Source organism: Canis lupus, chromosome 16, assembly GCF_048164855.1.
Source record: "Canis lupus baileyi chromosome 16, mCanLup2.hap1, whole genome shotgun sequence".
NCBI lineage: Eukaryota > Metazoa > Chordata > Mammalia > Carnivora > Canidae > Canis > Canis lupus.
Window position 1 is genome coordinate 36,435,301 of NC_132853.1, and position 23,254 is coordinate 36,458,554.

At 40.0% G+C, this 23,254-nt stretch overlaps 1 protein-coding gene across 2 annotated transcripts in view; it reads left to right on the plus strand.

The window, feature by feature from the left end:
* Window positions 1–4,019: 4,019 nt before the first annotated feature.
* Window positions 4,020–23,254, plus strand: part of SKAP1 (src kinase associated phosphoprotein 1) — a 286,859-nt gene continuing 267,624 nt past the window's right edge. For both annotated transcript variants that reach the window (XR_012008932.1, XM_072780245.1), the window contains exon 1: window positions 4,020–4,232. Coding sequence is in view for 1 of the 2 variants with exons in the window: in XM_072780245.1 (XP_072636346.1) it covers window positions 4,187–4,232 (46 nt within the window). In the remaining variant the exon portion in view is untranslated. The remainder of the gene's footprint in view (window positions 4,233–23,254) is intronic.

Sequence of the window (23,254 nt, forward strand, 5' to 3'; positions counted from 1 at the left end):
TCAGGTGTTCAGTTCTACAAGAGCTTTGGACCAGTGCTAGGGAACCAGGGTTCTAATGCCAGCACAGCCCCTGGTGAGCTGAGTGGCCATAGGCAAAGCACTGGGTTTATCCTTCATCTTGAATTTGATCACCTTGAAGATACTTTTGAGTTTTAATAGCCCCTTGTTCTGTTCTCAGCCTGTACCTCATTGAAAAGCTGCTTTGAGCATTTTGCCTGATATAAGGACCTGCTCATTTTGTTGTATGTATTAGCTCAGAGAATTTAGGAGTATGACCTGGAAAGGGAGACCATGAAAGTATATTTGTGTGAGTGTGTGGATAGGACCCTCATGATTCAAAAGATTAGCTAATTACTAAGAGTATGGCTTCTGGCAATTTGTAGACACCCTGCATTTCAAGGCCACTGCAGTGATGAGCCTACGCGAACATCTCGTGTCCAAATCTTCTACCTCAGGGGTGGCATGAGGCTGGATTTCCGAGGACTTGCAAAGCATGCACTGAGCCTGGTTCTTGGCACCGGGCAGGATGCATCATCTCTCCTTCCTTCTTAATGAAGTGTGCAGCTCTTGTCCTCATTAGGCCGCAGCATCGTCAATAAAAGAGTCAATAAACCCGGTTGATGGGGTTGGGACCAAGGGGCTGAGATACAGCAGCCGCACATCCATAGGCAGACATCAGCTCGGCCGTGTGTCGTGACCCAGCATCCAGGGATCAATAACCAGTTCAGAATAAAGTCCAAGAGCCTGCCCTCCACAGTCTCCTCTCCAGACCCATTTCACTCAGGGTGGAGCAAAGCCAGCCAGCTCCTGCTTTGCTTGCAGTTGTTCCCACCTCATGCCATTCTGGGTGCCAGATGCTTTTGTTTCTTCCTGATTGGGCCCCCTGGACACCCTACGGATGCATATTTAGTGAGTGCCCACCTGGCATAAGAACATGTAGATGGCATCTCCAAGCAGCCCAGAGACTGGCATGGACCCTGTTTTCTATGTCTTCTGTCTGCTGACAGTATGTGAGGGGCCCCAGTGGACTGGGTGGTATGTTTTCTGCATGTTGTGCTGCTGGACTCCATTCCTAGCTGTTCTGCATCTCTTTAGATACCCTTATCTTATCTAATTACAAGGAATTTCAGATTAATTTCGTGGCCTCTGCTCCAAAGGACCTCTTATCTGTTGGGGAGGCCCTTGTATTTTGACCTTGTCATTCTTTTGTTGTTTGCCTTTAAGGGGCAGGCAGCTTAGAAGGGGATGCTAAGATCTTGCTGGAATTGGGGCTGGGGGAGGGGAAGATGAGGGAGGCAGACAGAACTGGGATTTGTGTATTCTGCTCCATCCCCCTGCCTGTGTGCAGAGACAGCTGGCTGCTTACTTCCATGACAGCCACATGGTACCCAGCCACACAGAATCGGACCTGGGCAGGGACTCGCCTGCTGCCAACCTCTCCAGATCCCTTTGATATTTCCGACAGAGCAGTAAAGGACTCTTGACTATCACGTTTTGCCTTGCCTCTCTCCACCTTCTCAAAGACTCCTCGGTGTGGTTTCCATGGCTACCCCCAATCAGATTTGGCTTCTTGCGAAATTGGATTTCAAAGAAGGACAAGGCTTCAAAGGAATTTGTCCATTTAACAGAATGTCATTAGGAGTAAGGCTGACTGCTGAACCAGGGTCCTCAGATGATTAAGGAGGGGCCGCGCTCATGTGTGGAGGCAGGTTTCTGTCTGCAATGAGGAAACTTGATGCAACATGACAATGCCGTATTGCAATCTGCCAGTCACCCACCTCATACTACCCAACTCTGCACCTCTCTCTCCCCCTGTCTGAGACCCAGAACGGTTGTAGAATACCTATGCCTCTAGTTACTGCTGCTTCTTTTGGTATAAGTAAGCTCTGCAGGCAGTGAGGCCTGAGAGGACACAAGATTACCTGAGTTCATTGCTCTTTACCAAACAACTCATTAGCTTGTGGCCTATATTAGCATTTGACAGATATCCTTGGAGAAGAGGGGGAGGTTGTCAAATTTCCTCCCACTGCTGAGAGGGAAAGCAAGACAAAGTGCTGGGGTTACATAGAGGAGGGACTTTGTTTCCCTTGCTGTTTCTTAGAAGAGCTTCAGATTCACGGAAAAATTACCATGCAGGTACAGAGAGCTCTGGTATATCCTCCCTGGCTTTTTAACACGTCATAAGTACTCAAAAAATTCTTTGAGAGCAGTTACAATTCTATAGAAGGAGCAGTTGAGTATGATAAAAATGCCCTAGCAGGGACCTGGTATTTGCTCCCGAGTCTAGAGAAGGCAGCTTGTCTATTGTTAACTTTTCCAGAGCAAGAAGGAGCAGCAGTAGGAGCCAGAGTCCCCAGAGACACCCTTCCTGCCCCAGCCCCTGTCTCTCCACCCCCAGCCCAATTTGCTACAACTTGTGGATGGATCATGTGATCCTGGAACCAAGGGACCATTCCTCTTCAGATTGCAGGATGTGGACATGTAAAGATAGTCATTACAAGCCTACATTACAAAGCCACTGCACCCCTTAAAGGATCAAGCCCCCAACCTTGGGAAACTATGCCAGGAGGCAGGCAGTGCCACTCCCTGTCCTTCTGGACAGTTTCTCCTTATGGCTTCCATCCCCAAATCCGTGGTTCCATCAACATTTTCCCCTGAGGCTGCTGTAAAAAACCACTCACCCATCTTCCCTGTGTTCTCTCTCCCTCACTGCTTTCAATCCTTCCCACATATTCTTGTTGTATGCAAGAATCTGAGACTAGAAACTCTATTTTTTATAAAGAAGGAAAATGTGAAATGTGCAAGATCACACAACTACACAGGTCACATGCCACAGCTCAAAACTTGTCAATGTCTCCCCAGTTGAGTTCAAAATCCTCATTCTGACTTTCAAGTCCCTTTACAATAAGACTTCACGTTTTCTTGACAGCCATGATTTCCCTATACCATCCAGTAAAAGGGTTATTCGCTGTTCCTCAAGCAAAAGGTTTTTCCATCTTTTTTTATTCTGTTCTTTCCACCTGAAAAGCCCTCCTGCCCCTTCCAAGCCTGGTGTGTTCAGGGCCCATCTTGAATGTCATATGCACCATTAAACACATATGCACCCACACTTCTCTCCTTTTTTAAAAAAATATATTTGTCTCCCTCCTTTTACGCTCATGGCACTTTCTGCTTTCATGGCACTTGGTTTATTGAGCTTAAAAAACTCCACAAAGGTTTTTGAGGTCACTGAGATTCACAGAAGTTAAAAGAAATGATACAGAGCGATCCTCTCTACCCCTTCCTTACTCGTTTCCACCAGTGGTAACATCTTGCAATACTACAGTTTCAGATCGCAAGCAGGATAGGGACCCATACTGTATTTTGGAGGAGGGGAGGAGAACACTTCTGTGATCTCCCGTTCTTCACTTTCCTCCCTTTGCCAGCTGTTAGAGGCAAAAGGCTGGCGTCCTCTCTCCCCCCCGCCTTCTTCGGGGTTACCCCATCCTTTCCTGGCATCCTTACAGCCTTAGGGAGGGACACTGGCTCCCTGTATCCGCTGCAGCCGCGCCGCTCCGCTCCTCCCCAGTGTTGGTGGCTTTATTATTTGAGACCTGCAGCCGTTCCTTTGAGACAGGGGTTTGCCCGAGATAGTGGACGTTCTGCCCCGTTTTCTGGGCGTGGACGTGCGAGCCGGATCGGGAACTGCTTGCCGCGGGGCTCGGCGGGGACGGCCTCCCCGCGTTCTGCGGCTCCGCGCCCCACTCCGGGCACCACCGTGGCTTTGGGACGCGTCCCTTGAGGCCCACCGGCCAGTACTTAGGGTAGAAAGTGTCCCAGGAGATGAAGTTCCTTTGGGCCGCGTTTAGTCTTTTGTTCCGGTGCGGGGAGAAGGGGTGGCTGTGCGGCTCCCCGCCCCCCAGTGCTTCCACCTGCGGGCGCCGCGGGAGTGGCGCGGGCACCCGCGCACAGGTGTTCCCCCCAACACCGCCCGGGGCGCGCCCCCCGCCCGCCGCGCGCGCCACTTCCTGAGCGCGCCCCGGGCCCGCGGCCCCGCCCTGCGGCCAGGCCGGGCTGCCGCAGCAGCGGCGACAGAGGTACAGGTGCCTCCGCCGGAGACAGCCGCCTGCCAGCCCGCGGGCTTTGGCTCCAGGCCTTCACGGCCGCTCTCCCGCCTCACACTCCGGCCTCCCCGCAGCCCGGCCAAATGCAGGCCGTCGCCCTCCCCGAGGAGATCCGTTGGCTCATGGAAGGTAACGCCCTGGCCCGGCCCCAGGCCCCCCTCCCGGCCCCCTGGGAAGTCCCGCAGGTGCAGAGCTGGAGGCCCGAGCCGAGACCCAGGGGCTCCCAAGACCGGCCTCTCTTTTCGGCTCCATCATCCACAGCCTTCCAGAACCTCAAGACTGCTGGAACCCTCAACTCTGCAGACCCAGATTTCATCCTGTCCGCTCAGGGTCCCATTCACTCCCCCTCAGTTCCACATTTTTCTTTTTCTTTTCTTTTCTTTTCTTTTCTTTTCTTTTCTTTTCTTTTCTTTTCTTTTCTTTTCTTTTCTTTTCTTTCTTTCTTTCTTTCTTTCTTTCTTTCTTTCTTCTTTCCTTTCTTTTCTTTCCTTTCTTTCCTCTTTTTAAAGATTTTATTCATGAGAGACACACAGAGAGAGGTAGAGACACAGGCGGAGGGAAAGCAGGCCCCATGCAGGGAGGCTGATGTGGGACTCGATCCCAGGACTCCAGGATCATGCCTCCGGCAGAAGGCAGGCAAGCCACCCCGGCGTCCCCACATTTTATTTCTTCCTCGAGGCATCTCCACCCCCCCTCCACTTCACCTTCCAGGCTTCTGAACAACGTCTGGCCAGGTTCTTGGGGGGGGGGGCCTCCATGCGACCTTGCATGGTCTTTGGCCAGACCCTTTCTCCTCGGGACAGTACCCCGACGCCTGTGGGGTTTTGCCTTTCCTCCCTCCCCAGCCCCGAAGCCCCTCACCTTCTTGCTCCAGGTCCTCGAGGCTCTCGGGGGCTGTGAGGGGCTCGAGGGGCTCGTGGGATGCTGTTGGCCAAGGCCTGGGGCTAAGTGTGAGTTTTGTCGGTGCCGAAGGCCCCAGCCTCCTTTTGCCAGCCTGCAGACTTCTGCGGGTCTTGCTGTCTACCCAGGGCAGGTGGATGCAGTATTAAGTTTCTAACTCTTCTAGAAATGCCCCACACTGGTGTGTTTACCTTCAAACTATGGTGCCTAAGCAGTCCTTTTAAGAGTTAAGGCCATATTCAGCAACACTCCACAGATGCTTCTAACACTGGAAAGAGACTTTTTGCTAATGGGCAATATCTCCAGCTCCATTCACACTGCTTTCTGGCAAAAGTGATTTGCTTTCCTGTAACTGACCTTCCTGGAAGGACAGAGGCCTGGAATCTGTCCTTGCATAAGCGTCCCAGGAGGAAACGACTCTGAATTAAGCCTTTTGGCATCCAAGTGACATTTTTGACACATATTTAACAGATGGCCTGCTTTGGGCAGGTCAGACTTTTGGCAAGGAGTTTTTTTTTTTTTTTTTTTTTTTTCAGTTTCTCTCAATGTAATTGGTTTTATATCTCCATTACCTTGTTATCTTGGTATAAATGCCTCCTAATCAAATATTTGGCAGTCCTTTTGGTCTCTGTTTGTAGCACTGTTTCCATTCTGGATTGCTTCTATGTAAAAGCTGTCAACGAGGTATTTCTTTTGAGGTGAAGTTTCCAAAATCCACTTTACTTATATGACCCGAGTAAATCTAAACTTTCAGAGTAGAAAAGTATTTGTAGGGTGAAGCAGCATCATCTGGGTGTGTGAGAAGAAGCAATCCAGCCTCTCTTTCTGCCATTGGTTCAATATTGGATGTTGAATGTAAAGAGAGACTCAAAGTGTGATGGTTTCTGGGAGAGAAGGAACTGTGGCAAAAAATGTAATTCTGCCCTTGTGTTTAAAAATATAAAGTGATTATTTTTATTGGTATCTGTCATTTGATGAGAGGAAACCTATTTTACCAGCTTGTTAAACTATACTTCCGTTTTGTGTGCAGCTTTAGTAGGAAATTCTTTTTTATTTTCAGAGGCTTGCAATGAAATACACTCCTTCAACATTTTTGATGTGCAGTTCTTTATTGTTCAAAACTGACACTTTGGTAAACAACTCATTTCTGTACCTGCCACCTTCCTTTAGCTTAGATTATTTTCTTGTTAGCTGACTGTTTTTAATTGAAGTCTTCAGATCTCCTTCTAAAGCAGAACCTTTGTTTGCTGACAAGTAGAGCAGGGTATGAATGGAGATTAATTGCATGTCACATACTTCTGTGTCAAACTTGCTGTGTCTTAACAATCTGTGTTGGTGCCTGGGTCTTTAGAATCTATAGAGGAGTCTGAGATTAAATTTTAAGGAGCTTCGTTGGTTAATGTATTTCTTTAAGGCCTTTTTTTTAAAGTTTGCAATTAGAATCTGAATCTGAAGGAGAGGGGGGATTCCAACCAATAATTCTATTGAAAAATGTTTGAGGACTATGTTTTTGAAAGGTTCATGTAATCATAACACATTGGTTATAGGTTTGTTTTTTTTTAATGATATATAGTCTCTGGTGTAGACCAACAGAATTATTCATTATACTACAAATAATCTGTGGATATTAGAAACCCATAATGACTTTCAATTTATTGTCTGTTGCTGTGTACTTGTCTCCCCACCACACACACTTTTTAAGGTTAACTGTTGACAATTAGAAAATATGTAGGTCCTGATCTCTATATCGTCACTCAGTGGAGAAAGTCACAGGGTGAGAGAGCTGCCACTTTAGTGCTGCCACATGGTTGTGGGGGTGGAGTTTCCACAATGAATTACTACTTTCATAAACCAAGGCATAAGCATTCGCATGGTGATTTAACGCTGGCCATCACGGCCATAACTTAAGCATTTATTTATTTATAACTACATGAACAGAAATGACAGGGGTGTTTTTTGACATAATATGTGTGCTTTTAAAAATAAAATATGCAAAGCATTATGAAAGGTTTATGCCAAAATTTTGCATAATGAAGAAAGGAACAGAAATGTTGAAGGTCTAAAATTAATTTTAAGGATAAAATTTTAAACATTTGAAAATGTTTCATTTGACCTAGAAACTCCACTTCTGGGAATCTATGTTACTGAATTTAAAGGACATGAAGTATATATGTACAAGGATCCATCTTAAATGTCCAGGAGTTGGGAAAGGCAGGGCAATGGTATGAATGAATTATCCATCTTATGGAATATTTTGCAGTCATTAAAAAGAATGTGATAGGTCTGTATGTATTGGCTTGGAAAGTGTCCATATTTTTAAGACTAATAATATATACAATCCATTTTTGTTTGAAAACAAGAAAGTGAACCAACTCCTCCCTCCCATATATTATATATATTTTTTATAAACCTGGGAAGAAGTAAGACTATACACCTAGCTGTTAACATTGTTTCTTTGGGAGGAAAATGAGAGGATGGGGGAGGCAGACATTATTACTTTTGTTTCATACATCTTCATGTTGTTGGAACTGTGACAATGACCATGTATTATTTTTGTTAATCAGATAAACAACTAGTAGGGTTATTTAAAAGAAAAAGGTACAAAAGACAAATAGAAGCTTGGAGAGGTCATAGCGGTCTAGAGCGCTAAAGGACCATTCACCAAGGTTATGATTATGTTTTTCCCTTGTTAGCGCTGGGAGTGGAGTGTGTGGAAGTGTTTTTTTTTTTTGTTTGTTTTGTTTTGTTTTGTTTTTTAACATCTTCTTGGCTATTTGGCTAATATTAAAAGAGCAGGAGTACTTTAAGAGTAACTCAGGAAACAGCTTCCTCAGATTCTGTCAAGCTCTCTTATAGAAATAGTAACTAGTCCATATCAGCAAATAACTACCTTCCAGATAAGTAAAATAAAAGGTGTTTACTGCCTTATTGAAAGAGGAGGAAATATTCAGGTCTGTTTTCAAATTATCAGCCTTCAGATGTAGAAGCTATCTTTTTGTTTTTGTTTTGTGATAACCATACTGAAAACAAAAACAATGGAGTGCTGGCAGTTTGCATAATCTTCATTCCACAGATATAAATACAGTTTCTTTCTTGTCTTTCTAGTCTTGCTTTTGAAGTCAGAAGGACCAGAGGCAAGTATGAAGGAGGTAGGACATATATTTCTTCAGCTCACAGTATGCTGTGTGTGATGGAATGGGGCCTACTGACTTCACCTTCATAGCTAATAGGTCCCAGCTACCTCCAAAGTCCCTAAATCCTGCTGGGAATATGGAGTAAAGCCAAAACAACATCCACATCCAGGCTGCATTTAGTAGCAATTGCCATGTTAATACTAATTATTATATGCCTATGGTTACTTATTTTTATTTTATTATTTGTTTTTTTAAAAGGTTTTATTTATTTATTCACGAGAGACACAGAGAGAGGCAGAGACATAGGCAGAGGGAGAAGCAGGCTCCCCACCAGGAGCCTGATGTGGGACTTGATCCAGGACCCTGGGATCATGACCAGAACCAAAGGCAGATGCTCAACCATTGAGCTACCCAGGCATCCATGGTTACTTATTTTTAAACTTCTTTGGAAAGAAGCAGTCAATATTCCTTTCCTTCTACATTATTCTCCAGATTTGTGTTGGTCGACGCAGAGCCAGCCATAAAATCCTTTTCAATATAGTAAAATTACAACTCTGCAATTTGCAGGAGTGAGCTGCTCTGGATAACTGAGGATATTCTCCTTAAGCACTCTTAACTTTTTATCACAAATATTTGTGATCAGTCTTTTTCTAAAATTGTATTAGGAATTTTTCTTACTTCCTCAACCAGCCAGTCTGCTTTGAACACTTTTAACTCAAGAGTTGTTACAGTGAGTATCACTTATCGTATTTGTGGAAATATATTGAGTTGTTTAGGGATAAGTCTGCCATAATTGCCCTGAGGATGCTTTGTGAATGGCAATTCTGTTTTGTATTTTTATTTTTGTCACTTTTTTCCTACTGCGAGGAAAAAGGCCTAGGCCTATCACTTTACACCATGCTGAGTGTGTCTGTATCTGCTGGGCTACTAGAACATCAGGTAATCAAGCTTGTTGGAATTGGTATGTATAAAAGAAGACACAAAGGGCTCTCTGGATGAATACAGTACCCGGATCTTTGGGTGTGGACTTTGTGACATGCATTTTGGCTACTCAGAGTCTTTCTTACTTAAATTGTGATATAGGTAAATAGGTGATGCTACTGAAAAGTGAGACATAGCCATATTTCTTTTTCTTTTTTATGTTAAAATCTTCTCTGATTATAAAAGTATAATTGGGATCCCTGGGTGGCGCAGCAGTTTGGCGCCTGCCTTTGGCTCAGGGCGCGATCCTGGAGACCCGGGATCGAATCCCACGTCGGGCTCCCGGTGCATGGAGCCTGCTTCTCTCTCTGCCTGTGTCTCTGCCTCTCTCTCTCTCTCTCTCTGTGTGTGACTATCGTAAATAAAAATAAAAAATAAAAAAAATAAAAGTATAATAATGCTCATTGTAGAAAATTTAGAAAACACACAATGATAACACAGTCACCCATAGTCAACAACTGTTAAATTTCCAAGAATTTCTTTCATTTTTTTTTTCTTTCAGTTTTTATTATGTGTACGTACTTAAAAGTTGGGACATATTGTGTAGATAGGTTTAAATACCGATCTTTCCACCTAGAGTCTTTCCAATTGCTAAGGTATCTTTTTTTTTTTTTTTTTTTCCAATTGCTAAGGTACCTTGAGCATTTTCTTAGATCATGAAAATTTTTTCTTCCTGATGATTTAGAAGTTATACGTTCAGGTTTTATTCCATTAGTAGTTTTCCTGTTAAGGCTTAAAAAAAAAAAAAAAAAAAAACTCCACCATGTCCCTTTGATTTAGCAACATTAAGAATGAAACAGCACCTTTTGGCTCTTTCCTCCAGTGTGAAATGTCAAATTGCTGGTATAACCTGAGATTTTTTTAAAAAAATATTTTATTTATTTATGAGAGACACACACACAGAGAGGCAGAGACACAGGCAGAGGGAGAAGCAGGCTCCATGGGGGGAGAGCCTGATATGGGACTCCATCCGGGGACCCTAGGATCACGCACTGAGCAGAAGGCAGATAGATGCTTAACCCCTGAGCCACCCAGTTGTCCCTATAATCTGAGATTTTAAGTAATCTCAAACACCCACCTTGGGGCTCAAACTCACACCCGGAGATCAAGTGCTATGCTTTACTCACTGAGCCAGCTCTAACCTGAGACTTTTATTTTTTATTTTTATTTTTTTATTTTTATTTTTTAACCTGAGACTTTTAGACTCAGAGAATTGTTCATGTTTTATTATGTATATTATATTATATTATATTATATTATATTATATTATAATAATTATTTCTGACATTTGTGTAATATTTTAAAATCATAGTTATAATACTGTTTTTCCCTTTTATTTGTTCATTGCTTACTTTTTGTACCATGGCTTTTTCATTCTTAAACTTTTAATTTTTATCTCTTAGATATTTAGACTGGATTAATATGGTAACCACTAGCCACAGGTGGCTATTTAAGCTTAAATTAAATCAAACAAAAAATTTCCTTCCTCAATTGCAATAGCTACATTTCAGCTGCCAAGTAGCCATACTGGGTCCTGGATTGGACAGTGCTTAAAGTCCTAGTAGATGATGATCTAGAATATAATGCTGAGTAAATTTCTCAAGGAGGGTTTTTTGACACTATACTTAATGATCCCCTGTGTGTCTGAGAATGTGTCTATCCAGTTTCATGTAAACTTAGGTGTGGGCATAAAGTTTTTGGGTTATACTCTGCACATTCCTTCTCCTTCCTACAATTCATCCTCTATAAGTGTCCCATTATCTTCTAGTCTTCAGTTTTGTGGAGAAGTCTGATACTAGCCTGGTGTATTTCTTTTTCTTTCTTTCTTTTTTTTTTTAAAGATTTTATTTATTTATTCATGAGAGACATGGAGAGAGAGAGAGGCAGAGACACAGGCAGAGGGAGAAGCAGGCTCCACGCAGGGAGCCCGATGTGGGACTCAATCCCAGGTCTCCAGGATCAGGCCCCAGGCCGAAGGCCACCCTAAACTGCTGAGCCACCTGGGCTGCCCATGTAGCTCATTCCTTCCACCTCCTGCCTGGATGTTTATAAGATATTTTTCTTTATTCTCAGATATGTCACTAGGTAGTGTCAAGGTCTTAGATTTTTTAATAATTTTGCTTGGTTTGTAAGGAACCCTTTTGATCTATAGACTCAGGTATGTCTTTAACTTGGGAAAGTTTTCTATTATCATTACTTCTCCATTTGTTTTATTTTGTCACATTGGGTTTTATATTATGTGTGTATTGAACCCCAATCTACTCTCTCTGTTTCACCTTTTTTATTGTTTTACCTGTCACTGACTTCATTATGATTTTTAATTCAGCATTCATTTTTTTTTTAAATTCCATGTATTTTTTTTCCTTTTCACTCATTGTTTCATTTTCATTACATCTGCAAAACTCTGGCTTATAGATATAATGAATTTCTGTATGTTTTTGAGAATATGAATTCGAAATTATCTATATGTTTCTGTTCTTTATTAAAAGATTTTATTTCTTTATTTGAGAGAGAGAATGAGAGAGAGAGAGAGAGAGAGCGTGTGTGCGTGCACGAGCAGGGGATAGGGGCAAAGGGAGTGGAAGAAGCAGACTCCCCTGCTGAGTAGGGAGCCCAATGCAAGACTTGATCACAGGGTCTGAAGGCAGATGCTTAACCGACTGAGCCTCCTAGGCACTTCTACATTTCTGTTCTTTACTAATAAATCTACTTCAGAGGGAGGCATTTTCTCTAGTTCTTCAAGATGGTCTTTTGTCTTTGAACTTTAGTGTTTTCTCATAGGTCCTGTATGGTTCTTTTTGTGTGTTCAATTTGCCTAGATTCAAATCCTGTCACTTTCTTGGTACCTGTTTGACTTTGGGTCTCAGTTTCCTCATCTGTAAAATGGGAATAATAATAATAGTACCTATCTCATAGATTTTTACGTGAAGAATAAAGGAATGAATATTTGAAAAGTTACAATAGTGTCTGGCATGTATTATACATCATATAAATATTTGGTAACATTTCAAAAATTCTTTTTTTTAAATTTTATTTATTTATTTATGAGAGACACACACACAGAGAGGCAGAGGCACAGGCAGAGGGAGAAACAGGCTCCACACAGGGAGCCTGACGTGGGACTCGATCCTCGGTCTCCAGGGTCACGCCCTGGACTGAAGAAGGTGCTAAACCGCTGAGCCACCCAGGCTGCCCTAAAAAAGTCTTTTTTTTTTTTAAGGTGTATTTTACTTATTGAGACAGGGGGAGAGCAGGAGCAGCAGAGGGAGGGGCAGTTGTAGACGGAGAGGGAGGAGCAAGCTCTCTGCTAAGCCACCCAGGCATCCCATAAAATGGTACTCTTGTATTACTTCTCTGTTGAAAAAAAGGAAAGGTTTACTTTTCTTTGTCTTCCTTTTTGTTTTTTAAAATATGTATTTTTTGGGATGCCTGGGTGGCTCAGCGGTTGAGTGTCTGCCTTTGGCTCAGAGCATGATCCCGGAGTCCTGGGATCGAGTCCCACGTCAGGCTCCCTGCATGCAGCCTGCTTCTCCCTCTGCCTGTGTCTCTGCCTCTCTGTGTCTCTCCTGAAGAAATAAATAAAATCTTAAAAAAATAAAATATGTATTTTTTAATTGATAGAAATATTTGAACTTCATTGTGGGTATAGCCTAGATGTTAGGTAGACTTCCCAGACCTTTTGAACTCTATGCATGATCTATTCCCCATGGAAGCCCAAACATTTCCTCAAAATCCTAGTATTTCTCAAGGAGCATGCATTCTCAGGATTGCTTTTCCTTCTGAGCTCTTGGTTGCCTCGAGTCGTTGCGTTGTAGGCATAAACTTGTGGCATAAACAGCCAGCTTGGGTGATTTTGTCTCTCAGGGGACTTCTGGTGATACATGGGATACGTTTTTTGTTCTCACAACTGGGGAAGATGCCACTGGCATCCAGTAGGTAGATGCCAGGAATGCTACTAAACTTCCTACAATGCATAGGACGGTCTCCACAATGAAAGAATTATACCACTTCACATGTCAGTAGTGCAAGGTTGAGAAACCTTGGTCCAGACATATCCTTTTCCTCAGTTTCCACAAAAGCCTACCCGTGTGAAGCCCCTGTGACAGTAGAAGACATCACTGGAGATTCAGGGGGTACAGGGAGAGGGAGGAGGGGTTTACATAGCAGTAATGCAAATTATTTCAATTTGAATATTAGTCATCCTGATTCCTAAACCCTTTTGCTATTCCAGTCATCAGATGGTGCCCTCTGGCCCTTCACCCTATGTGGTTCTCAGCCTTATGCCTTCTCACATGTACTTTCTCCCTTTATTGTATCTGGAGCAAAACCAAAAAAATAAAAAGAAAAAAAAAAACCCAACTCTGTTTCCCTTGCCATCTGAAAAGATAGTTTAGCTATTTGCTTATTGTTTAGGTTCCCCGCAACCACCTACACACAGAAAAACAAGTTATTTTTCCAAACGGTGACAGTTCTCTAAGAGGAATTCTGGTGCCAGCTATTAAGATAATAACATTTGTACCTCATTATATAAGTGTAGCACTTAAACAATTTTCAATCATTTTAAATATTGGAAAAATAAGGTAAGTTTCAAGTTTTACCATCATCTGAGAATCTTTACATATTGACATAACTATCATAGATGTAATTTTTTCACGTTATAAGCCATTACACCCTACAGAAATCCTATAATTTCTGCTACATTTATTCATATTTATTTCCCCTATGTTTCCAAGTTCATTGCTTGCTTTTCTGGTTTGTCAGTGCAGCATTTTAGGTTAGGTGATTATAACAGATGGATTTTCAAGTTTGGAGTCTTTGAGTTCCACTGTTTAAATTTTACTATCCAGCTTTTACATGGAAGATAGGACAGATGTGGGCTTGGGAACAAAGTGGTCTTAACATCCAGAGAACAAGCTTTCCTGAAGGCTGATGGGCTTGATAAAATCATTTATGAGTTACTTAAATTCTCATCTAGGGTCTCCTCCTAACATTGGTGATATTCTAATATTAGGATGTTACAGGGAAACAAGGTTTTAATTCACATAATAGAAGCTTTGCTAAAATGTGTCTGGTGGCATATAGTTGAGTTGAAATTAATTAAGGTAGTGTATCTTATAAATTAGTATGTGAAGTATGCTAGGGGTATTTAGCTAATAAAAATATCTTTTTGTCTGATTTATTTTGGTTGTTTTTATTAAATGCAATATATGTCCAGAAAAATGCTTAATCACTAATATACAGCTCAATGAATCTTCAGAAAGAGAACACATCCCCTAAACAAAAGCAAGACTTTGTCTACCAAAATTTCCAGAGACCCCCGTGTCCTTCAGTAACTACTCACACCTATAGGCAAACACATCTCTAATTTCTAACAGCAAAGTTCAAGTTTTGCTTATTCAGTCATACATAGGTCCTCATGTATCTGGCTGTTTTTGTTCAATATTATGCAGAAAATCTCTTAACTGAACTATAATAAACCTCCTTAAAATCATAGTGCCTTTAGGAGCTCCTCGGTGGCTCAGGTGGTTGAGCACCCAGCTCATGGTTTTGACTCAGGTCACGATGTCAGGGTCAGAAATTAAGCCCCCGCATTGTCCTCCATGCTCAGTATGAAGTCTGCTTGAGATTCTCTCTCTCCCTCCCTCACTCGCACTCTCTCTCTTGCTCAAATAAATATGTAAATAAAATCTTTTTAAAAAATCACAGTCTTTAAAATGATTTTCTTTTCTTTTCTTTTTTTTAAGAATTTATTTATTTATTTGGGAGACAGAATGAGGGAGAGAGAGAGAGCACACCAGCAGGAGCAGAGGAAGAGGGAGAAGCAGGCTCTCCTGCTGAGCAGGGAGCCCCAACATGAGGCCTGATCCCAGAACCCTGAGATCATGACCTGAGCCAAAGGCAGACACTTAACTGACTGAGTCACCCAGATGCCCCAATAATTTTCCTTTCTGATAACTTTTTGTGTGAGATTCTTCATCCCTTAACCCATCCATCCATTCTTCCTACCCTCCCTTCCTTCCTTCCTTCCCTGTACTTTATTAAGGTATGATTTATACATATAAAATGCACTAATCTTAAGTGTTACAACTGGATGATTTTAATATAGGTATACACTTGTGTGATTACACCTGGATTAAGATATAAACATTTCCAGTACCTTGGAAAGTTTCCTTTCCAGTCAATAGCCCTCCCCAGAGGCAACCACTCTTCTGACTTCTGTCATCATGGAGTAGTTTTGCTGTTCTGGAACTTCATAAATCAGTAGGATTTCTTTTGTGTCTGTCCTCAACATCATATTTTTGTGATTTATCCATGTTGTTCTGTGCATCAGTTCTATCTTATTCTTTTTGCAAAGTAGTATTCCATTGTGTGAATATTCTATAATTTGTTTATTTTTTTTGCTGATGGAATTGAGTTGTTCAGTTTTGGGCTATTAAGAATACAGCTGCTATGAACATTCTTGTATAATTTGTTTTGTGAACATAAGCACTGATTTCTCTTGGATAAATATCTAGGAATAGAATTACTAGGTCATAGGGTAGGTATATGTCTAATTTTATTAGAAACTCCAGTTTCCCGAAGCAATTGTCTTATTTTATGCTCCTGCCAGCAGTGTATGAGAGTTCTCATGGATATATTTTTATTGTGGAATGTTTACATAACATAGAAATATGTTAGGCTATTTGATTTTTTAAAAATATATTTTATTTATTCATTCATGAGAGACACACACAGAGAGAGGCAGAGACACACAGGCAGAGGGAGAAGCAGGCTCCCTGCAAGGAACCCCATGAGGGACTAGATCCCGGGACTCCAGAATCACGCCCCAGGCCGAAGGCAGGCAGTAAACCGCTGAGCCACCCAGGGATCCCCCACTACTTAATTTTTTAAAACATAGTAGTGTTGTATACTTTTCCATTTGAATCCATCTATCCATGTATATATATATAAATCGCTGCATGGTGTTTCAAATTTTATTTAACTATTTAACTAAAAAATATTTTTTTTATGTTTCCACAGTGCTGTAGAGAACATATTTATAATGTGCATCTTTGTGCACATGGGCAGATATTTCTGTAGGATAAGTTTTTAGACACTCAAATGAAGATTGCAAATGTGTTAACTAGAATTTTAGTTTGGCCACTATTTAAAACTTAATCTAAAGTACTCTCTGTGTTTTAGTTTCTGGTTTTTGTTTTGTTCTGTCTATGCTGTGAGTATACAGGTTATGTCATTTTTCTCATAGGAGGTAGAAGGAGAATTAAAAATATAAACATCACACACTTCTTGGGTCATGGGGCAGAAACAATCAGCAGGTTGAACCAAACCACAACCAGAACATGCTGATAGTTTCTCTGTTGTTTGCTGACAACTTCCTGCAAGTCATAACAAAGCTGGTGGGTATGATGTTAGCCTTGCCAATAAATTTAGCTCTTAACAAAGGGCAAAAAATATATATGCCTTAAGGATTATAAAATGCCAGATCAAAAACGTATTACCAAGTTTAAAATAAGTTTTAAACAAGCTGAAAGTCATTTTTCCCCACTAAGTTACTTTTATTTAATTGATATGAAAATATACAAGATTTCCATGAAGGCTTCCATTATTGAGTTAGAAAAAATGAAACACTGAAATTTAGGGGTTTAATTTTAGCAAGACATTTAAGAGTGACTGCAGAAATCCAAATGATCTGATGTCTTCAGCGTACCTGTGACGGGTAATCAGGAGTTTTTGTTCATTTCTACCAGAAGCTGTCAAAGAGACTTCTAGAAGTTGGACTAGCAACCAGGCTGGTTTCTTCTGTAAAATAAGAATATGTAACTTAAAGGGAATAGTTGTGATATTTAATTTAATGTAAAAAATACCCAGATATCTTAGTAGTAAAAAATGTGACCCAAAGGATATAATTGTCTTCCAAACAAACAAAAGAGTAACCTTGTAAATGAACAAGGCCAAATATTTGGGAGAATGTCAGGAACTTTTCACCTGTCTACAAAACCTAGTGGTTTGGGGTTCATTCTGTCAAGAATCTTTTTAGCTGGGCTTAGATCCTGTAGCAGTCCTTCCCATGGGTGCAATAATCATTTTATGTCTACAGTTTTCTGCATACCCTCTGTTGCCTTCTGTTTTCTTTTCCTACTCTTGACTTGTTGGCATAGATGTAAGCTGCCTGAAAGTTGAGGGAATCAGTGTTTTAGGGAAGCTCTGAGTTATAAAAAGATGTATCTTTGCCAGAGCTGAGTTTATCTTTTAAATATGGGACTTAAAATCATCGTATATTGGGATCCCTGGGTGGTGCAGCGGTTTAGCGCCTGCCTTTGGCCCAGGGCGTGATCCTGGAGACCCGGGATCGAATCCCACGTCGGGCTCCCAGTGCATGGAGCCTGCTTCTCCCTCTGCCTGTGTCTCTGCCTCTCTCTCTCTCTCTCTGTGACTATCATAAATAAATAAAAATTTTAAAAAAATCATCGTATATTTCTTTTAGTGCAAACACTGTATATTGCTACAAAGCTACCTTCTGAAGTAATCTTTTACCACTATCCCTCTCACCTCTAACCTTTGTATTCTGCCATCTAAGTTGAAATTCTTTCAGTCTCTCCAACTGAACTGAGATCTATCACCTCAGGACCTTTGCACATGATGTTCCCATGCTTATGCCATTCTTTCCTACTTCCACCAACTCCACATTGCCCTTACCCACAACATACATACTTGGCCTGCTAATTTGGGAATTTCAGGTAAAAGGTCAGTTCTCTAAGAGTGTCCTCTGATTTACTTTCCTCCCTAGACAAGGTGCCTTACCATGGGCCTGTGCCTCTCTTACTTTTCTTATTAAAACTCACAATTCATTTTAATAGCCTATTTAAGTCTAAAATCTTTGCTAGACTGCAAACTCTTACAATAGAGTTTAGATCTATCTTACTCACTTTTTTCAGTACCTAGTATTAAGTACTCAAAAATATTTGTTGAAGGATGAAGACATTTAGGAAAAAGTGGTATTGTTGATGGTATGTTTCTGATTTTGTCTTTTCTCTTTGATGTGAAGACATTTACACCATATGGTTCATATTGCTTACTTACCAGCTGAAGGTAATGATGTGCAGACCCTGTAACATCGAGTATTATATATAGTGAGAGCTGTGGTGTCAGAGGTACCTCAGGAATGTTCTTACACAGTGTTGTTTTTCATGCTGGGTTTTGCAATTGCAGGAGCCAAAGGCATCCTATTGTGGCAGGATGTGATGTTTATAGAAGAGTTCTTGTTTGTAAAAGGTTGATTGCTTAATAGAAGACCTACAGATAGCTTGGTGAGCTTGGTTAAATATGGAAGGTGATATGTTGAGTGGCCTTTTAAAATCTCTTTCCTATTCAGTGGTGAGTGATGGTTTCTGAGCTGGGTTGCTCAGGCACCTTCAGGTCACAATCACTATAAACAGCAGCATCTTCTAAATTGAAAGACAAATGTATTATATATTGAGCTATAATTTTCTTTCCTTAATATCTTTATCCAGTTGTGATGTCAGGGTTATGATGGCTTCATAAAATGAGTAGCCAAGTGTGTATAATACTGGATATATAACCCCTCATCTAGCCCTTGCTTATAACTTACTTATATTTTTCTTGTTTTACACTTGTTCATCTAATAAGATATGGGTGTAAATTTAGATCTGATTTTTAAAAATAGATGAGACAGACAGCAGAGGTTGTCTTTATGTATTTTATTCCTGAGTAGATGATACTTTCACATGAAGGAATGGGTACTTAAATTAAAATGTGAATTCCTAAAGCATTTGGAAAGGAAGCCTTTCAAAAAATAATTTGAGGTGAAACTTAAAAAGTAAACTCAAAATAAAAATATCAAGGTTTTCTTAATGATATAATTGGGGGATAATTATATCCTGTTGATGTTCTTTTAACAATTTTAGTTTATACAGATATAATTACATAGGATATTTTACTTATAAGAATATAGTAAGGAGGGTAAAAGTACAAAATGCTATATAGTTGATCTTATATAATATCAAGATGATTTATTTTATTTTCTGAATTCCTTAATTTCATGATGAATATTATGCTAAAATGGTTATACAATATTTCATTATATGGTTATACAATATTTCATTATATGGCTCTATAATATGGCCAATAACCAATGTTGAATGTAAAAACATCAGAACATTTGAGCTCTTATTTTTGTAAATGAAGATAAAAAGGTCATGTTAGCAGAGAATAAAATTGGCAAGAATGGTGGATTGCAGGTAATTGCAATTTTCTTCCTTATGTCAAGTTCTGTATCTTCCAAATTTTCTACAGTGAGAAGCAGTACTTTTTAATTTTTAAGATTTTATTTATTTATTTTTGAGCAATAGAGGGAAAGAATGCAGGTGGAGACAGAGAGAGAGAGACAATCCCAAGCAGATGCCCCACTGACCATGGAGCCCCACTGGGGTCTCAATCCCATGACCCTAATATCATGACCTGAGCCGAAAGCAAGAGGCAGTGCTTAAACAACTGAGCCACCCAGGTGCCCCAGCAATACCTTTTTTATTAAATGGAAAGGTAAAATATGTTTCTTAAATCTGAGAAATTTCTTTTTTTTCCTCTTTCAATCTATCTGAATACTTTAATGGTTGCATGGTATTCAAATATGGATGTGTCAATTTATTTTCCTATAATTATGTTACTACATTAATATATTGGGAAGAGCAGCACAGAGTAGTGTTTAAGAGCTCAAACTGTGGAGCCAGACTGCTTAGGTTCATATCGCAGCTGAGCCACTTACTAGGTGTGTAACCTGGGAGCAAGTTTTTTTAACCTTTGATTTTCTCATTTAGAAGTTGGGACATTAGTATCTACCTCCCTATGTCATAGGGAGCCCATTGTTTCCTGAGGTGGTGTGATATGACATTTATATTTTAGAAAAATTTTGTTTTAAAGAGGTTGATCAGTTAACAGAAAACCCATCAGATAGAATGGTAAGCGGGATCCCTAGGTGGCGCAGCGGTTTGGCGCCTGCCTTTGGCCCAGGGCGCGATCCTGGAGACCCAGGATCGAATCCCACGTCGGGCTCCCGGTGCATGGAGCCTGCTTCTCCCTCTGCCTGTGTCTCTGCCTCTCTCTCTTTCTCTCTCTCTCTGTGACTATCATAAAAAAAAAAAAAAAAAAAGATAGAATGGTAAGCTTGGTTAAACGAGGGAGGTGATATATGAGGGACCTTTTAAATTCTTTCCTCTTCAATGGTGAGTAGTGTGTTCAGATCACATTCACTATGTGAATAGCATTATCTTCTGAATTGAAGGGTGAATGCATTATATACTGATCTGTAATTTTCTTCTCTTTTTTTAAAATTTTATTTTTATTTTTTATTTATTTACGTTAGTCACACAGAGAGAGAGAGAGAGAAGAGGCAGATACACAGGCAGAGGGAGAAGCAGGCTCCATGCACCGGGAGCCCGATGTGGGATTCGATTTCGGGTCTCCAGGATCGCGCCCTGGGCCAAAGGCAGGCGCCAAACCGCTGCGCCACTCAGGGATCCCTGTAATTTTCTTCTGTTAATGTCTTTACGAACTTTGGTATCAGAGTTTGCTGGTTTATAAAACAAACTGGAAAGTGTCCACCCTATTCTATTTTCTGTAAGAGTTTGTGTAAGATTGGTATTATTTCTACCTTAAATATTGGATAGCATTCACTTGTGAAATCATCTGGGCCTGACTTTTTTTTCTGAAAAGGTTTTTTAAAACCATGTATTCAATTTCTTTCATAGATACAAGGCTATTTGGATTTTGTATTCCATCTTGTATACTTTTTGGTAAATTGTGTTTTTCAAGGAATTTGTCAGTTTAATATAAGTTGTCAAATTTATTGGCAAAAAGATGTTGATAATATTCCCCTATTATTCTTTTAACTTCTTTGAGATTTTTGTAAATATCCCTTCTTTATTCCTGATATTGGTAATTTGTGTTTCCTTCTTTTCCTTTGATGGATCTTGATAAACCTGCTAGGGGTTCATCAAATTTATTGGTCTTTAAAAAGAACCAACCAATGTTTATTCTTCTTTCTAAATTGATTTCTGTCCTTATCTTTATTATTTTCTTTTTTCTATTTGGGATTTAATGTACTTTTATTTTTCTAGTTTCTTAAGGTGAAAACTTAGATCACTAATTTTAAAACTTCCTTCTTCTCTAACAGAACATTTAAAGCTATACATTTCCCTGAAGCACAGGAATCTATAAATCCTATAAATTTAGATTTGTTGTATTTTATAGTCATCCCATTTGAAATATTTAGTTTATTCAAATAAGACTATTTCTTCTTTGCTTTATGCTATTTCAAATTCTTGATATTTTTAGATATCCCATTGTTACTAATTTCCAACTTAATTATTTTGTAGTCAAGAAACATATTCTGTAAGGTTTTAGAGTTTTGGCATTTATTAAGACTTATTTTATGGCCCAGAATAAGGTATATTTTGATGAACATTCCTTGCACATTTAAAAAACGTATATATCATTCTATGGCTGTCAATTAGGTCAAAGTGATTGATAGTGTTGTTCAGGTTCTCTATCTCCTTAGTGATTATTTGTCTAGCTGTTCTTTTTTTTTTTTTAAGATTTTATTTATTTATAGAGACAGAGAGAGAGAGAGCAGAGACATAGGCAGAGGGAGAAGCAGGTATCATACAAAGAGCCTGACGTGGGACTCGATCCAGGGTCTCCAGGATCACGCCCTGGGTTGCAGGTGGCGCTAAACCCCTGCGCCACCAGTGCTGCCCTGTCTAGCTGTTCTTTTAGTTTCTGAGAGAAGGTGGTAAAATCTCCACCTATGATTGTAGACATGTCTTTTCCTCACTTTAGTCCTGTAGGAGTTTGCTTAAAGTATTTTGTAGTTCTTATTATTGTGTGCATATACATCTATGATTATATCTTCCTTATGACTTGTCCCTTTTATCATAATGAAATATCCCTCTTTATCTCTGGTAATACTATCTTGAAGCTATTTTGTCTGACATTAATATAGCTGTCCTTATGCTTGCTGTTTGCTTCTATGTCACTTCCATCCTTTTATTTTCAGCCATCTGTGTCTTTGTATTTGAAGTATATTTCTTGTAGACAGCACATTATTGCATTTTTATTCAGTTAAGCATTCTCTACTTACAAAAAAAAAAAAAAAAAAAAGTAGGCTCCATGCCCAGTGTGGAGCCAATGTAGGGCTTGAACTCAAGACCCCTCATGATCTCAATCATGTTGGCAAATGGAACTCCAATAAAAAAAAAAAAAAAAAAAAAAAGACCTGAGCTGAGATCAAGATTTGGATGCTTAACTGACTGAACCACCCAGGTGCCCCAAACATTCTCTGCCTTTTAATTGGAGTGTTTAGTTCATTTATATCTAATATAACTATTGTTATGAATGGATTTAGGGTCTACCATTTATTTTTTTTAAAGATTTTATTTATTTATTCATAAGAGTTACAGAGAGAGGCAGAGACACAGGCAGAGGGAGAAGCAGGTGCCTGTGGGGAGCCCCATGCAGGACTCGATCCCAGAACTCCAGGATCATGACCTGTGCCAAAGGCAGATGCTCAACCGCTGAGCCACCCAGGCTTCCCTAGGGTCTACTGTTTATTTTTTAGTCACAGTTTTTAATTACACTTGCCTTGTTAAAAATATATCAAATGCTTTTAAGTATTCCATTTTAATTTCTCTGTTTCTTAAAAACTATACCTCTATATTTTATTTTATTAGGTTTGCTTCAGTAATTACAATATCCAAAACTTATCAGTCTACTTAGAGTTAGTATTGTACCACTAAATGGGTTTCATTTACCCACCTCCTCATCCTCTATTCTATTGTTGTTATGTATTTTACATGTACATATGTTATAAACTGCAAAATGCAGTATTTATCTGTGCTTTAAATTGCCAGCTATCTTTTGAAAAAATTAAAAGGAAGAGAAAAAAATGATAATGTTTTATATTTACCCAAATACTTAGCATTTTGGTGCTCCTGTTGATCTGAGTTTTCCACTGGTACCTGTGCCCTTCAGCTCAATGAATTTCCTTTGGATTTCTTCCAGTGCAGTTTCCTAGCAAAAAAATTTTTTTCCCATTTTTCATTATCTGAAAGATGTCTTTAT